The sequence below is a fragment of the Magallana gigas genome, chromosome 8 (genome assembly GCF_963853765.1).
Source record: "Magallana gigas chromosome 8, xbMagGiga1.1, whole genome shotgun sequence".
NCBI lineage: Eukaryota > Metazoa > Mollusca > Bivalvia > Ostreida > Ostreidae > Magallana > Magallana gigas.
The window spans coordinates 44,584,869-44,603,611 of NC_088860.1; the positions used below are offsets into that span (position 1 = coordinate 44,584,869).

An 18,743-nucleotide genomic window follows, 5' to 3' on the forward strand; every position below is an offset into this window, starting at 1 on the left:
GAGTGACTTTTTCAAATACCTATATACACTATTGTTCAGGTGACGTCATATGAATTGGAGCGATATGATCATTAACACGACATTAAAACGATATTTGATATCTAAGTATAACATTGAATATAAGTCACTTTTGTTTAAAAGAACACAAATCTATATTTTTTATATTGGATATACAAATGTATGGATATAAAACTTGAAGATTAAAGATTGCTTTGAGATCGATGTTAGAAAATATTTTTCATAGAATTGTAAAGAAACAACAAACATATATCAAAGTATATCAACTGAATCCTACTTGAAGATATCTATCAGATATGATTAATATCTGATAGTCAATAAACTTAAATTATAAGTTATTTTTATCATAAGTACTAGTCGGTTGGAAATATTGAATGTCCAAAATCAAGAAATTTCACATTGATCATAATAAAATAGAAAAATGTAGATATATCTATCGTGTGTGATTTTTTATCGATTACTGATAGGATATAAATATTGTTCATTGTATCATAACGTAAATAGATATTGAGTACCAGAATACTAAATGATTAAAAATGTATATTTAAACACACAATGTACAAGGAAACTGCAACATTTTCTTTCTTTCTTTTTTTATTGTTTATTTGTTTTGTAACCACTCTATAAAAATTACATACCTAAGCATATTTGACATTAACATTCAAGAAGATAAACGTTAGAATAATTATAATCTATAATCCTCATTCAACATATGACCTATTTTGAATAAATTGATAACACATCTTACGGTTATGAAGGCACATATTGTGGTCGATAAACATGCATACGTTAGATCTGGCTGGTAATACTTCAATATATACTTTTTCCCAATGTGAAAACAGTCATGTGTTTTCAGTAAAATTGATCGGACATACCTTAAAATATTGTTAATAAGTATTAATGTTATGAAATCAGTATCAAAATGATATGTTACAATTAAAGCGAACCGTGTTGTATTTGAGGGTGATGTCAGTTAAGGAGATTTTGAGGGAGTGGATTTATTTCAGCCTACCCATGGATCATGCATGTTAGATTATATGGCATGTGTGCTGCATGCACGCTAGATGATAATGGGAAACCAGCAGTCGTTTGTTACTGATCGTTTTCCAATTTTTCAACATTACAACAGTTTTCAATTAATAATGTAAACATATCGATACATATTATCACAGTATAATACAATATAATAAAGTCATTTCGTAATATTACACAAATAGCAAATCAGCAAGTCTTCTGCTTTCAACAAAACTAGGGCAGCATTGTTATTTGACAAAATGTATTGATTGCATTTGCTGTAATGGCTCAAAATAGATGGGCACAATATGTGCGTACGATTTTATGAACTATTGCAAATATATTCAATACCAATTTAAAAAAAGTTTTTTTGCTTTAACAAAAAAGGAATAGCAGTCAGCGAGGTAGAAACAAGCTTCATTATTTTCAGTTATTTGAATTTTAGGAAAGTAAGTGTCAAGTTCTTATTCACGAATGTCAAATATTTGAAAAAAAATTAATTCCATTTGCAATTTTGTTTGCTAATGGAGTAAAAGAAAATAAAACACAAACACATTTCTCTACATATAAGTGCTACATGATGTAAAATTTCTCAAACTACATGATATTGAGAACCTAATACTGTTGGAAACAGGAAGACGAAGATGACATTTGCTATGAGTGAAGAGCTATTTGAACGTTTTTAGTGTGATTCAGTATCCTGCAGGAAGATTGAACATGAAATGGGAGGAGTTTGGGTCTGTTATCAAGATAGAATGTGTTCTTTGAGAGAAGTTACTTGAGTGGAAAGAGACATTTTGAAAATTTCATTATTGATGGTTTATCTTTGGTAAGAAGCTTTTAAGATAAATTTTATGCAATAAAAAACGTGGAATGGCATACACATTTTGAAAGCTTTGACTCCTTTTTCCTTCAGATGAAGTTGTATTCATAAAATGCACACCTACGTTAAATGTTGAAACTCAACATATATCCCTCCTAAGCATGGTTTAAAATTAAACATTCATACTGTTTAAGGGATCAGTGAACTTGATATTTTTTTCATATGTGAAGTACATTATTGTATCTATAATCGTTGATTAGTAAGGATCAAATGATGATTTGCAATGTAAAATTAAAAATAACATTCCTATTTTTATCATAACTTACTAAAATAAAACTTTTCCTGGAACCCTAAGACTATACTGCTTTATTGTTAATATAAATGAATCTTTCGGTAATCTTTTTTATTGAAAAACAGGTTTATCTCTAGATTTTGACCCTTTCCGGGTATTAGACCTTTTTGACAGGTACGGAGTGGTACGGTGTGGGGCTATAAAAATAATCTTCCTTACTTTAGCTGACTTTCATAACGTTCAGGATATTTTCATTAGTTAAGTATATAACATCGTAAACTTGCACTTTTGATTTTGTTCTGTTTTGTGGTTTTTTTTTAATTCAGAATGTTCACCTATTTGGAGATGCTTAATTCACAGAATAAAGGATGTCATGAAACCGTTATATTTAATTTATTTCATTGTTACAATCTTCTGAAACTAAATCTTTTGAATAGCCATACCAGGTAAGGTGAACATAATGCATACTATTACATCTGAGCAAATCGCCGTAAATAAACACACAGATTCATTTTTGTTTAATATTTTTCCATTAGTAAAATCGGTAATTGGTTTTCCTTAATTGCTAGTGTACTCTCTTATCAATTTAATTAAAGAACACAAAATACTGATTTTTAACATAAAACACCTTCATTAGCAACTGATTTGGACTTAAATAAATATTTGATTTGCCACTTGCACTTTTTCCTATTTTTCTTGTGGAGAAACCCCCCCCCCTTTTCTCGCAGCAAAGATTTTTCTGAAATTTACATACAAAAAATTGAATTAACATGGAGTTCCCCCCCCCCCCAAATTTTATGGGAACATATAAAAAATTTAATTGAAAATATAGAAATTGAAGTTAAAAGGTATACTCTCTCCTTCCTCTCCACCCTTCCCCACGGATTAGGATTTTCGGGATTATGGAAAGTAATCTTTTTTTTATTTGCTTGTCAAGATTTTTTTGGATGAGTCTGCCCCCTTCCCACTTTTAGAAACAATGCTACGTGCCTGTATATTATCTTTTCCTCTTAAGTTGCAAAAAAAAAACAAAAACCAAAAAAAAACAACAAAACAAAAAACAAACAAACAAAACACAAGTAATAGATCAGATATGAAAACATTTTTTTTTACTTTCAAAACCTTGATTGATGTATTTTTAATTAGGATGTCATGTGTCTAAGTACATAATGTTCATGGAGACAGCAATAATCACTAATGAGCTATTCTAAACCAATTTTATATTTTGGACCCTGAATTGATTGCGTTGCATAGGTTTTCAAACTACAGATAACATTTTTCAAATTTAATATTATTCACTAATTAACACGACATAAAAAGCTCAAACATAAGTTAAGTTACCAAAATATTTTTAGTTAAACAAGAAAACAATTAATACGTACGATGAATACAAACACGCCAGAATAATCACACATAAACAATAATGAAAATGGAATAATAATTGTTCTTTCATTAAGTGTGAGCCAGTGAAAATATGCGCTTGTCTTTTTTAATTATCTGAAGTCTTTACGATTTTTTGTGTAATACACGTGCGCTTTCTATCTATATTTCTACTTTATTTTGGAATCTTATATTGAACAGTTTTAACTTAGTTCCCTTTTTTGCCGAAAGCGAAAACGAGAAAGCTCATTCGAGTCGATTAGTGGATTTATTAGTCGTATTCAACAAACATTTTTATGTTTATCAATTGCAACATACGAATTAGATTTCGGGATTTAGATTGTATGGTGTAAAACAATTTTAGTTTTGAGCATATCTACAATAGTTTGATATGTATTTCTAAACATACCTATTTTTTCAAACTGATAATATTAGGTCAATATTTGAATTTCTTTATTCAAGTGATGGCATTCATACTGCTTCCGATGATATTAGCTGTATCACTAGGCGAGACGATTATCGGAGATAGTAAAACATTCTAAAACTTTATCTGAGAGTACAGTTATTATTAGATTTTGAAACTGATGAAAAAACTCGCAACTTTCATTCATAAAAGATCTCAAAGAGATTAAAATAAAAGTTAAAGCTTATATAAAAAACACAAATGTTTATAACATTGGCTCGTAAAGTCATTTTGAGATTATATAAAGTAGAAACAAAAAAAATATAAATATCCTTTAACTTTTTTAGATTCTGTGAAAAGGGTGGCGTAGTTTATACAGGTTGGGGAAAAAAAGTGTTGTTTAACCAGTGCAGAACTAGTTTTTTCAGGTAGTGTTTCCAGACTGAAATTAAACTCAATAGAGTGCATAGTTATACAATAAAAGAGAAACAAAATGCCAACAAGAGTTTAATTCGAAGTTCACTACTTTTGCAACACTTAAATGTATAAATACCGTGGGTAATTTGTTGCAAAAAGAACGCTTTTTAAGGATTTAGTCATGTTCTGATCATATGATTCAAAACAAAAGACGGAAGTAGAAAAGGATAATTGTTTTGTTTTATAAAACGGCATGACATAGAAGGTTCTACAGAGATATGTTTTTGTCCTGATTAGTATCCTTTCATTTACAATACTTTGCTTTATATTCAAAGGTAAAATTTGATAGATAAATCGAAAACTTAGATAATAGCCAGATTCAAAATATGACAAAACATGTTAAAGTTATTTTTTGAAAACAGGAATTTAAAAAATCGTAATAAAAGTCTTAATTTACAAGTCTTGTACTTCGATTCTTAAACAAAATCTAACAAGGAAAAAAAAACCAAATAGTAGCAGCTCTTAGTTTATATAATTACTGGAAGATCCTATTACACTTATACTGGAGCGACAGTGAATTCTCTTTGTTTGACAAAAAATCCAGAGTGGAGAAGCTACAAGGATTGTGTGGATGGATATAAAAATACCATTTACGACGGAGAATATGAAACAATTGATCTAAGTGGTAAATGGTTGCCACTTCATAATTATGACGTCCTGTGTTCTGTATGTTTGGTTCGAAAAAAAAACCCAGTGCTAGACATGTTTGAAGGCTTTAGTGTTTATTAAGGTTGCATCATATCTTAAAATAAATTTGTTCAAATCGTAGTCTCAAAAAACGAGAATCTTTTCAAGACTGATTTACATTAACGTGCTTTTAAAAGGTTCAACTAAGACACATCCAAACAATGATACTTTTTTTGGTTATTTAGTTATCAGCTCAATGATTGTAGCAAGAACGTCCTGTTACAAAGGATGGAAGCTGGAGTACAACGGCTACTTGATGGCGGGATATTATAAATATAATGCTGGAACAATGCACAGATGTGTCGCTCATAACCCAGAGAGCTTACCTGGAGAAGGTAATACTGACAGCAACGGTTACCTGTTGTATTGGCGGAGGGAAGATGCGATTCATGGAAGTGTCCACCGTATGTTGATGGTAAAGAAATTGCTTGTGTCGTGTCTTGTTTAGAAAATTAAATTTGCAAAAATTAATATTTCATATTGTAAGTGGGTCCTTCATTAGAATTATTCTCCACAAGAAAAATAGGGAAAAGTGAAAGTGGCAAATCAAATATTTATTACTGATGCTTCGTGCCTCATATATGTTCCTTTATGTATGCATTCATTAAAAATCTTTGAATTTGGAAATAGATAATTACAATATATTTGAGCTAAATCTATATAGGATCTTATATCGAATAAGTTTATTAAAAAAAAATATCAACTAAAGATAGATATCTATCAAATAAATCCTTATTAAGGTGTGTAATTGAATATCGTTCACCTTACTTATGGGCTGTAGAAACTACATTTGTACAAGCTGATTGATATAAAAAAAATTGTGCTTTATTATAGATCTAAGATAACTGGATGATTTCGTCCGTTGTCAAACCATAGTAATCTCTGCAAATATTTTGGAATATAATGGATCAATCCTTAAATAAAATGTTGTTACTCTTGACAACAAGCATAAGACATTATTTAACAGATTCACATGTGTTCTATAAATACTTTTGTGAATTATCAGATACATTCCTAGCATTTATCACTTAAGAAGCTGTTTCATAACTTTGAAGAAAGGTGACTTCAAATCATGTTGGTTTTCTTACTACAGATCTTTGTGGAAAATCGAGAGCAGGGGTACATGTACCATCATACCTTTCGTCAAGTACAAGAAAGCAATACTTTCTTTTTGAATTTCTAGTGAAAAAAACCTCAAAAATAAAAAATAAAAAAAGCAAAAAAAAAAAAAAAAAAAAAAAAAAAAAAACACCCCCCCCCCTAAAAATGGTAAAAGAACACTGTATAGCGTTATGTTAAAGACTGTATTACTAGTACATACATGTACTTGGTATGCTTTTTCAGAAACTGAGTTTTTTCGGCCAAATATATGCAATACTAACGACACACTGTATGCAGTACATATATGTATACATTGTAATAATAACCTCTGGGGTAAGTATTCACGTCCGCCAGAATCAAGGGCATATTTTGTTATACGGAAATACATCGTTAGATGGTCAGAATTAGTCTGGAAAGATTATCCTTTTTTATAATTTAGACAGAAATATATTGAATAACGTGGAACCCTGACTGTTCATTTCAATAAACATTCATCAGGAATTTTAGCATTTGTACGCGACATGATGTGATGTCAGAAATATTTATTACTCGAACGTTTCAATGTCTCTGTGATATAACGGTAAAAAAAGTTTTGAATGTTTTATTCAGATGATATATCGCATTTATTTCTAATTTCTAAAATTAGATATTGTATTTTGTTTTGAACACCAAACCAGTCTCTGACTTTTTGTTTATACCCAGTAGAGAATAAAATAATATCCGTTTGCATGCATAAACAGGGACGATGAAGTACATTTACGTTAGGAAAAATCTCTTATTGAGTATTTCTTGTGAGGAAAGAAAAATAAAATTCATTTGCATGATTCATTCGTTTAATCAAGAAATATTGTATTCATAGTTTTGTTCTTCGTTTTTTTGTTAATGTTTATTTCAACATATAAGCTTAATTTTCAACTAAAAGCTAAACAAATAAAACCATTCTATTTTATAAAACTGCATAATTGCACATTGGAAGTGAATACTACATAAATAAATGTATAATTACAACAACAACAAAAGAAAAACAAAAACTTATCAATATTTTTTTACTACGTAGTCACACATCTCGTATCTAGTAACGACACATATTGATCTTGTTAATGATAGCGTGAAAGGAAAATCAATAGTAAAACATCTGTGACATTAGAATTTAAGAGTTTTATAACATTTTATTTGTCTGATACGAATAGATTGTTTTGCAGACGTGAAGACACTTTTAAAGAGAAAGTAGTTATTACCGTTGTTGTAGCAGAACAACTCCCTAAGACTTTCCTACTGACAAAAGTGGCTGTTAATACAGTTAGAGCCTCTCATATTGTATATGTATCTACTAGTAAATGGAATTTAAATGCATTCTATTACGGTAAATAAACCAATGCATAAATACGATAATTACTTTAAATAGAGCTCATCTTTTTGAAAGCAACGTAAAGGTGTTATCTCTTTTTTTCAAGATATTTATCTTCAAGCTCATCTTTTTGATAGCAACGTAAAGGTGTTATCTCTTTTTTTCAAGATATTTATCTTCAATAAATATGATAAAATTTCTTTTTGTCCTTGTCTAGTCGGTTGATTTAACCATATATGAAACGCTTCATAAAGGATTAAATCTGCGGCTTACGCTTTGAAAATGTAATATGAATAAAAAAAGGAATGGATGGGGTGGTAACTTATGTAGTACATCGATTAATATACTTATAATTATTTTAACCATGCTTGACCCTGGTAAGACCAAATGGCGTGGAATACTGCTGATATGTGCTATGAACAGTGACACAAAGCTCACTGGTTCCATCTGCTCCGCTGTGCTCTACTTATGTTGTGTGTTGTGTTTTTAGACAAAACGCCTTTTCTACACTGTCTTCATTACCAAGCTGAAAATGCGGACTAGTCTTTGGTGGGGGTTAACCTACGATTAACTGTTGTCCAATTAAGGAGGAGTATACGACCGCTTACTACCCCCAGAAACCGAAGGGAAGCACTTGCTCTATGCGCCTTCAAGGGTCACTGACTGATGCAACCTTTACATTTATATCTGAATGCAAAATGATTGCAAAGAAAAACAATAACCTGTGTATAAACAAAGCAACATTCGTGGTTATAAATGAAAATGAATCAGATATTTATTTGGGCATGGATTACGCATCCAACAGCCAAAAATAAATTTAATATGACTGTTTCATCAGTTTGCCACTATAGTTCGAAAAGAAAATCTTTTTGTCGGCCAATATTAAAACACAAGATTGTTCTTATAAAGACAGAAATCCGTATTAGTTTTGACTCAAGAATGACAAATATATCGGTATAGTAACGTTTAACGGTTTTTTTTTTTATTTTTTCAGGGAACAGACAGTACAAACAATCTCTCTTCCTTCAACATACGGTGGACACTTCAATGAACCACATCTTGCCTCCACCATATAGAGCAGGTAACCGTTGCTGTTGATGTTACCACCTCCATGTAAACTCTCTGGGTCGTTATCGATGCAAGTATATGATGTCCCAGCTGCGTGACCATGGTAACCAGCCATTAGGTAACCATGATACTCTAACTTCCAACCGTCTTTGCACACTTTTGTAGCTACAAAGGTTCGAATAATTTACAAAAACACAACACTTTTTTGTTAACTTTCGTTTTTGATTTTTAATTATTATTTGAAAAAAAAATCAAGATCATTGCAACTAGTTGCCGTACTTATTGTAAAGAAGAAATAGAAACAATGCAACATGTATTTTTGGTGTACTAACGTTTTACCCTAGTGGAACAATCATAGTATGTGTATACATGTATATAAGAAAACATGGAAGACAGGTTGGTTTCGATGCTATCAATATACGGTTTGGAGAAAATTCTCCAAATGTAGAAAATAAACCTGTGAACTTAATGATTTTATATACAAAACAATTCATATTTATTTGTCTGAAGCAGAATAATATTCCAAACTTTGTTGAGATATTACGTCATTTGAGTTTTAAATAGAAGATAGAAATATGCATGTTAAAAAATTTTAACTTAGGAAATTTGAAAAATGCTGGTGGACCGATGGAACGATTTTTTTGTTAATAATTGCGTAGCTATATTATACAGAAGTGGAATTAGCTATTAATATTATTATTGTATTATTGTATTTTTCTTAATGTTTTTTTTTTTTTAATTATTTTGATATACAACCTCGGGTCAATTTACTTTTGTTTTGAAAGAATGCGTGAATGAAAGTAATATGGAAAGAAGGTGATTAAAACTATCAAAAAAATTGAAATATATTAATAGATGTTAATAGAAATTTTGTATATTTAAATTTGAAATATGTAAATAAAAAAAAATATTCGTTTTTCAAAATATATAAATCTTTTACTTGAAATAAATCCATACGTTACATTGCTACCTATTACTAACTATTATAGTTGATTCTTTAAACGCGAAGAAGTACATGTTTAACTCTTACCTGGAAACATCTTTACTACGGATCTGTTACGAACTAAACACACAGCACACGGGACGTCATGATCATGAAGTTTGAGCCACTTGCCACTTAGATCACCTGTCTCGTATTCAGCTCCATAGATGTAAGCTTTTGCTCCGTCAGTACCATCCTTGTAGTTTCCCCATTCTGGTTTTCTTGGTAAACAAAGAGGTTCCACTGCTGCACCAGAATGTGTATGACGGGATCCCCCAACATACCCTTAAATAAACCAACGGTTTCATAGTTCAACTTTCTACATTTTTAGTTTTAATCAATGTTTAATCTATTTAGGATTTTATTTTTTTTATTATGGGGTTTTGTTTTCGTTTCTTGTTTTGTTTTGTTTTGATTTTTTTTTTTGTTATCATTGTTTTATTTGTTCGTTTGTCTCTTCACTCTTTTGTTTACAGATCTTGATAATAAAAATTACGGATGATGGAATGTGAAGATCATTTTTTTTTTCAAAATCTAATTAATTAATCTGAAAACAGTTATTTTGTGTAGAGGTTGTTGGGTACTTTATCTAGTTAAAAAGCTTTACCCGAAAGGACCAATTCTGCACCTGTTGGACAATTTTTCCTTCCCCATCTTGTGTAAACAACACTACTATTTGCTGTGTCTGAAAAAGAATGTATATATATATATATATATATATATATATATATATATATATATATATATATATATATATATATATATATATATATATAAACACAAAGAATAAGTCCAATGTTCAAACAACTTTTATCTGTAGCGCTTTCGCCCTACCGGGCTCTTCAGTAGATTTAAACAAAGACGTCATAATGCTCTTGTTTACCTTGTTTAAATCTACTGAAGAGCCCGATAGGGCGAAATCGCTATAGAAAAAAGTTGTTTGAGCATTGGACTTATTCTTTGTGTTTATTCATCCCCGGTACCAAAAAAAAAGGATTGATAGAATATATATATATATATATATATATATATATATATATATATATATATATATATATATATATATATATATATATATATATAAAAAGCACTGAATAGAATCAACAACACTAGGCATCTTTAAAGTGTCGGATCTAATAAATAGATACTAAGCCAGTAAACTGAATATAAAAAGCACTAAAAATGGCTAACGACACGAACAATAGAAATTGTCAAATTTTCGGGACAACCAGTCCCTTCTTCAGGACCAAAAAATAAATTACATGAGTACAAAACAAAGAAAACAAAATCTAAAGCTACTACTAAACTACTTAAGAAACTGTAAAAAAGAACAGCTACATTATAAACATTTGTTCACATTCTTAAAGAAGGTGTTGCTACTGTCGCCGATCGCTCTAAAGTAATCAATCGACTGCCAACTTCACGCCTGATTAAGTTAATTAGCTAATTAAAATTGGCGTCCGAGTTATCTAATGAAAATTTGAACCCCCGTAGTTAACTCGTACGGCACTTATAATATAGACTCGAATTTTGATTAAAAAGAGATAAAATTCAATGAAAATAAATAAATAAAATTGAAAAAAATGATTTACAAATAAAAGGTAGTAAAGAAACCAAAAAATGAATGAAAGAGGCGCAGTTGACAGATTTCATGAAATTAGTATGTGGGTGTCAGGTGATGTATGGCTATGAGACGTTCATTTTAGTGAAGTCCATTTGTTTGTTCATGCCATCAGGTCTGAATGATTTGAGTCTGTGCATCCAGAACTTTTCCTTGCTCTTCCTCTCCGCGTCTGTCCAATGAGGATTATGGTCAATAACCAATACTGTCATGTCTTCCCATTTGTGGCCACTTGTATTAAAATGTTCTCCGACGGGCTCCTTGACTTTTTTGGTCTTTATGGTAGAGCGGTGGTTGTTGATCCTTCTGCGGAGGTCACCTGTTTCACCGACGTATTGCTTAGAGCAGACTTTGCAACTGATGAGATAGATGCAGTTGTCTGTGCGACAAGAAGTGTTGCCAAATATCTTGTAGGTGCGACCTGTGATGGGGCTTTTAAAACTGTCCGCGTTGGTGCTGTGTTTGCACAACAGGCATCTGGTATCGGAACATGTTTTAAAACCACCATTTGGCAACGGGTTGTCTAATCTTGCCCTCACTACCATGTCCTTTAAGTTCCTCGGGCGTTTAAATGCAGCCATTGGTGGATCCTTGAAAAGATCAGCCATTCTTTCGTTAGTGTAAAGAATGGGCAGATTATTTTTAAGGATGGTGTTGAGGTTCTTAAGGGCGGGGTGATATGTAGTGACAAGTGGAACCCTGCTTTTGTCTGTTTTCTCTTTGTATTGTAAAAGGGTTTTCCTGTCTTTTGTAGTAATCTCATCAATTGCGGATTGAACTGTGTGGGCTTTATAGCCTCGATTACACAGATGGGATTTTAATATTCTGCTCTGTTCTTCAAAGATCTCATTAGAAGAACAGATTCGTCTGATTCGGGTAGTTAATCCTTTAGGAATTCCTCTAAAAGTATGGGGAGGGTGGCAACTCGATGGCTTGAGGTAGAGGTGAGAATCAGTGGGTTTGGTATGGAGACTGAATTTTATTTCACCATCTTCCAAGGTGGATGTAGTATCCAAAAATACATTTTTGGAACTAGATATGTCCACTGTGAATTTAATCGAATTGTGGAAGGAGTTGGCAAAGGTGATGAAGTCATTTAGGCAGTCTCGGTTTTCGACCCATTTCATCTCAATATCATCAATGAACCGCAACCAGCTCAAAGGTTTGAAAGGAGCTCTGAGAAGCAGGTTGCGTTCCAATCTTCCCATAAATATATTGGCGTAAGAGGGGGCCATTTTGGTGCCCATAGCTGTACCACTTATTTGTATGTAATGTTCGCCATTAAACATGAAATTGTTCAGCTTGAGAACATGTTCAAGGAGCTTGAGTAGAGATTCCGTTGACGGCTGCTGAATCGTTCTACTGTCCCATACCTCCCTGCAGGCCTCGATACCTTCATCGTGAGGGATATTCGTGTACAAGGACGTGACATCCATTGTAACGAGAAGAGTATGGTCTGGCAGGCCAGAGGAAGGTGTTTTATTCAGGTAATCTGTAGTGTCCTTGAGGTATGATGGCAAATCTTCTACATGTGGACGGAGATGTAAATCTAAGCTCCTGACCAACCAAAAAATCGTCCCTGACAATCTGACGAAAGAAGAGAGATCTGCTCTACAAAGGTTGAAAAACAGGGACGACATAGTCATAAAGAAAGCAGACAAAGGATCCACAGTGGTTGTCCTAGACAAACAAGCGTATTTAGCTGAAGCCAACAGACAGCTGACAGACGATCGTTTTTACAAGAAACTGGACTCTGATCCTACTGAAGAGTTTTCAGCTCTCATCACTAACACCCTGGACAAAATGTATGAAAATGATGAGATTGGTGTTAATGTTTATGAAACCCTTCGCCCAACCAACTGTGGACCAGGTCAATTTTATCTGCTTCCTAAAATCCACAAGGAAGGAATGCCTGGGCGCCCTATAGTCAGTGCCATCGGCCACCCCACGGAGAAAATATCTGAATTTATAGATTTACATCTCCGTCCACATGTAGAAGATTTGCCATCATACCTCAAGGACACTACAGATTACCTGAATAAAACACCTTCCTCTGGCCTGCCAGACCATACTCTTCTCGTTACAATGGATGTCACGTCCTTGTACACGAATATCCCTCACGATGAAGGTATCGAGGCCTGCAGGGAGGTATGGGACAGTAGAACGATTCAGCAGCCGTCAACGGAATCTCTACTCAAGCTCCTTGAACATGTTCTCAAGCTGAACAATTTCATGTTTAATGGCGAACATTACATACAAATAAGTGGTACAGCTATGGGCACCAAAATGGCCCCCTCTTACGCCAATATATTTATGGGAAGATTGGAACGCAACCTGCTTCTCAGAGCTCCTTTCAAACCTTTGAGCTGGTTGCGGTTCATTGATGATATTGAGATGAAATGGGTCGAAAACCGAGACTGCCTAAATGACTTCATCACCTTTGCCAACTCCTTCCACAATTCGATTAAATTCACAGTGGACATATCTAGTTCCAAAAATGTATTTTTGGATACTACATCCACCTTGGAAGATGGTGAAATAAAATTCAGTCTCCATACCAAACCCACTGATTCTCACCTCTACCTCAAGCCATCGAGTTGCCACCCTCCCCATACTTTTAGAGGAATTCCTAAAGGATTAACTACCCGAATCAGACGAATCTGTTCTTCTAATGAGATCTTTGAAGAACAGAGCAGAATATTAAAATCCCATCTGTGTAATCGAGGCTATAAAGCCCACACAGTTCAATCCGCAATTGATGAGATTACTACAAAAGACAGGAAAACCCTTTTACAATACAAAGAGAAAACAGACAAAAGCAGGGTTCCACTTGTCACTACATATCACCCCGCCCTTAAGAACCTCAACACCATCCTTAAAAATAATCTGCCCATTCTTTACACTAACGAAAGAATGGCTGATCTTTTCAAGGATCCACCAATGGCTGCATTTAAACGCCCGAGGAACTTAAAGGACATGGTAGTGAGGGCAAGATTAGACAACCCGTTGCCAAATGGTGGTTTTAAAACATGTTCCGATACCAGATGCCTGTTGTGCAAACACAGCACCAACGCGGACAGTTTTAAAAGCCCCATCACAGGTCGCACCTACAAGATATTTGGCAACACTTCTTGTCGCACAGACAACTGCATCTATCTCATCAGTTGCAAAGTCTGCTCTAAGCAATACGTCGGTGAAACAGGTGACCTCCGCAGAAGGATCAACAACCACCGCTCTACCATAAAGACCAAAAAAGTCAAGGAGCCCGTCGGAGAACATTTTAATACAAGTGGCCACAAATGGGAAGACATGACAGTATTGGTTATTGACCATAATCCTCATTGGACAGACGCGGAGAGGAAGAGCAAGGAAAAGTTCTGGATGCACAGACTCAAATCATTCAGACCTGATGGCATGAACAAACAAATGGACTTCACTAAAATGAACGTCTCATAGCCATACATCACCTGACACCCACATACTAATTTCATGAAATCTGTCAACTGCGCCTCTTTCATTCATTTTTTGGTTTCTTTACTACCTTTTATTTGTAAATCATTTTTTTCAATTTTATTTATTTATTTTCATTGAATTTTATCTCTTTTTAATCAAAATTCGAGTCTATATTATAAGTGCCGTACGAGTTAACTACGGGGGTTCAAATTTTCATTAGATAACTCGGACGCCAATTTTAATTAGCTAATTAACTTAATCAGGCGTGAAGTTGGCAGTCGATTGATTACTTTAGAGCGATCGGCGACAGTAGCAACACCTTCTTTAAGAATGTGAACAAATGTTTATAATGTAGCTGTTCTTTTTTACAGTTTCTTAAGTAGTTTAGTAGTAGCTTTAGATTTTGTTTTCTTTGTTTTGTACTCATGTAATTTATTTTTTGGTCCTGAAGAAGGGACTGGTTGTCCCGAAAATTTGACAATTTCTATTGTTCGTGTCGTTAGCCATTTTTAGTGCTTTATATATATATATATATATATATATATATATATATATATATATATATATATATATATATATATATATATATATATATATATATATATATATATATATATATATATATATATATATATATATAACTTATAATGATAACTTCGGGCGTATACTTTTGATATTGTTAAGCTTTTTCTCAACGTTTTGTTCAAGCTCTTTCATTGATTTCTCCATTCCCTCAGTAAAACTTTTGAATTCCCTCCTCAATGCTTCTACTTGATATGCTCCTAAAGCAGACGACAGTTGCCCTGTCAAATAACCCTGTAATATTTCTTTACAATTTCCATTATCTCCTTCGGCTTGTGCACCAGCAAAAGTTATCAATAACAGTATGAATTTCATCACCTATAATACACAAACAAAATTATATCATTAATCCTTAAGCATCGTTTTATCTTAAAATTTTATTTTGTCCTTAAAGGTATATGTAGCGTATTTGGAGTATAATTTTTGACATGAGTTTGAGTTGCTTTGCATGATTTTCATCAACTCATGGCCTATAGAACGTTCCATCTTTGGTTATTTGTTTTTAATCTTTGCTACACATCTAATGAATATTAATGTAATCCGCCATTTATATCGCCACTGCGCATGAGTGCGAAAAAACCTACGATGGAAGAACAGTTTGTTTAAATTTAAAATCACATTTAAATGTCTTAAACAAGATAAATCTGATATTATATTATACTCGAAGCATTTTTTTCCCTATAATAATCATGTAGAACGATATCAATTGTAAATGATGTGTAATAAAGGCTAAACACGATTTTTTGCATCATCGACACGGTAAACGGATTAAATACCCCTCTCCCTGAGAGATGCTTGTACTGAGACTGTTTATTTTTTCTTCATTTACAACTTTCTCTAGACCAAAATCCATTTGACAATTTAATTTATATCTTTTAAAGTAAAGACACGGAACACATGGAACACGAACCTGTCTACAGCAAATCCTTTACAACCTCATGATGGAAACTTAATTAAGTTCAATTCGGCTTAAATTCCTATTACGTAAATCTACATGGTCTCCAATGACGATGTTCCCTTTGTTCCTATCCTTGTCAGTCTGTCTCTTTTTTCTTCCCTTGCCAAATACAAATCTGTCAAACTTAACGGTCTACCCCTCTTTCTCGTCTTCGCCATTGATGTTGATAGACGGAGATCACGTGCCCTATTTAAGGCGGGGTTATTAAAATCTTTTGCATTTTTTAAGGCACGTAAAATGATAGAACATATGTTTTTTCTCTTATATTTGTTATGCGATTGACTTATTCAGCGTAATTTATCTGAAAACCATATCTTTAATTAAAGTAATGAAGCACATAATCAGGTCTTATTAATGTTTTTTACTAAAAAAACGCCACAAATACCTTAAAAGGGTTACAAGAGTTCTCATATTACTTACTTTTATTTATCGATTATCTAATTATCTGCGACGATATGTATAAATATATAATTGTGTATTTTACCTCAAAAAAGTTTTATCCAACGGTAATCATAAAAATCACTCGTGGTATCCTGAGATTCTTCACTCGTTTATATCTGATTTACATACACATTTGTTCGAATATTGTGGGATTGGATTCCATAATTAACACGTTAAAAATATATTAAAAATGCATTCGATATCAAAGTGTAAAATATGATATTCCATTTCAAATATATATATATATATATATATATATATATATATATATATATATATATATATATATATATATATATATATATATATATATATATATATATATATATATATATATATATATATATATATATATTAAATTTATATCTACAGGTGCATATGCATAAAAGTCCATAGTTTCTTGGTATTTCGGATACAGATTGCCTCGATGAATATTTTTTTTAATAAAACAGTATGTAATTATAAAGTAGATTTTAAAAGTCTACATTTTTATTAAATGACCACATGCAACTATAAACTTATCAAACATCTTTACACGATTCCCACACTGGTTACATTTAAGATGAATTAGATATAGACTGAGTATTTTTTTTTCTTAATTTAACATAATAATAATAATAATAGTCTAAGAGTAGAATTTATTGACATTTTCAATGACTGCATGTGTAATCTTACAAGAAAATAAATATGATTTTACACGCAAAATTTTATTTACATAGAATGTGAACTTAAATAATATATGACCCTCAAATGTATCTGAGTAAGGATTTGCAACCATGTACTGCACAAAACAAAATTATATTTTTCTTCATATGTTTTTAATCAATTATCTTGGTATTTAGCATTAGCTGCTGTTTCCTTGCGATTATCTCTCTTTTTCCATAGGCTACTTATATTCATAGTAGGTTAAAAAAAACTATGTTTAATACATATATAAATAATAACGATATGCTACTTAACGAAACAGACATTGAAATAGTAAAGAGGGGACATATACGAGGGTCAATCAAAAAATACGAAGACTTTTGTCATAGATATGCTACTTAACGTCATATCATTACTAAATTTGGAAAACATAATTTAGCAATAGTTTCAAACAATTTGCAAGAAAAAAGTGAATAAATTCCTTTATTTCTAAGAATTATTTAGAATCTAATCCTGCAAAATAAGGTCACGGCGCACGGTCAAAATTTGTGTAATGTCAACAATAAATCATATAATGTTGAAAGTAATATCTCTATAAATTGGGCGTAAAACCAAATAATATTGAAACCTCAAATTAAGTTTTGTCTTGGTATTCAATGTTCCAAATAATGACGGGATGCATTTTTTTGTCGAACAGATATTAGTAACTAAAGACAGATAGTCCTCTTTAGAATTGACTAAAAACATCTACGTCGCCGGACATCACGGCGCAACGAGTGGTACAAAAAAAATGAATTTAACCCAGGAAAAAGCCAACACAAGTTTTGAAAATGTTCATTGGTGCTAATAAAATAAGTCAACAATTATTTGCAAGTTTGTGTTTTACTGTGATAAATTTTGTTGGGGTGGTGGTAATTGTATTTTGAATATAAAACAGTCCCAAAGAGAGTCGAATATCTGTAAATATTTGGTGAAAAAATAAGTAACGTCAACCGATCGACGTTCAGGGTTATTCTTACTGTAAACTTAGAGATACACGGTTAGAAAATGAAAACTTTGAAGAACTAACTTATGATTCTCGAACAAATGTGTGCAAAGAAGATGTTAAGTGGTTCAGTGCAATCTTAAATTGTAAGGAGAAAGGCACAAGAGACTAAGCAAGATATAAAGATGGGGTATATCTATAAACTGTGCGTGTTCAACTTTAACATCATGTTTTGAACGTTACCGTGCGCCGTGGTGACAAAACATGTTGTTTTTAAAAAGGGGTAACAAAAATACCGTTTCATCAAATGGACTAAAACTTCGCATATCAATAACATAAGTGTTGGTGCGCAGATTAATCTGTTAAGTGTGACTTTCATGAAAAATATATGATAGACAGCCACATTGTCTTCGTATTTTTTGATTGACCCTCGTACATGTACCTAACAATTAATTAACGTGTCCG

The 18,743-nt window shown here is 32.3% G+C and overlaps 1 protein-coding gene across 2 annotated transcripts in view; it reads right to left on the reverse strand.

Annotated features, from left to right (window-relative positions):
• Positions 1-8,493: 8,493 nt before the first annotated feature.
• The window catches only part of LOC117690337 (uncharacterized), a 73,439-nt gene continuing 63,189 nt past the window's right edge, over positions 8,494-18,743 (reverse strand). Inside the window, exons 1-5 of one of the 2 annotated variants that reach the window (XM_066069047.1) lie at positions 16,692-16,753; positions 15,336-15,567; positions 10,201-10,278; positions 9,642-9,878; positions 8,494-8,776 (exon numbers count right to left, since the gene is read on the reverse strand). In XM_066069047.1, coding sequence (XP_065925119.1) covers positions 8,526-8,776; positions 9,642-9,878; positions 10,201-10,278; positions 15,336-15,564 — 795 coding nt within the window. In that variant the 5' untranslated portion in view covers positions 15,565-15,567; positions 16,692-16,753 and the 3' untranslated portion in view covers positions 8,494-8,525. Of the gene's footprint in view, positions 8,777-9,641; positions 9,879-10,200; positions 10,279-15,335; positions 15,568-16,691; positions 16,754-18,743 lie in introns of those variants that run through there. The other variant, XM_066069048.1, reaches the window with a different exon arrangement.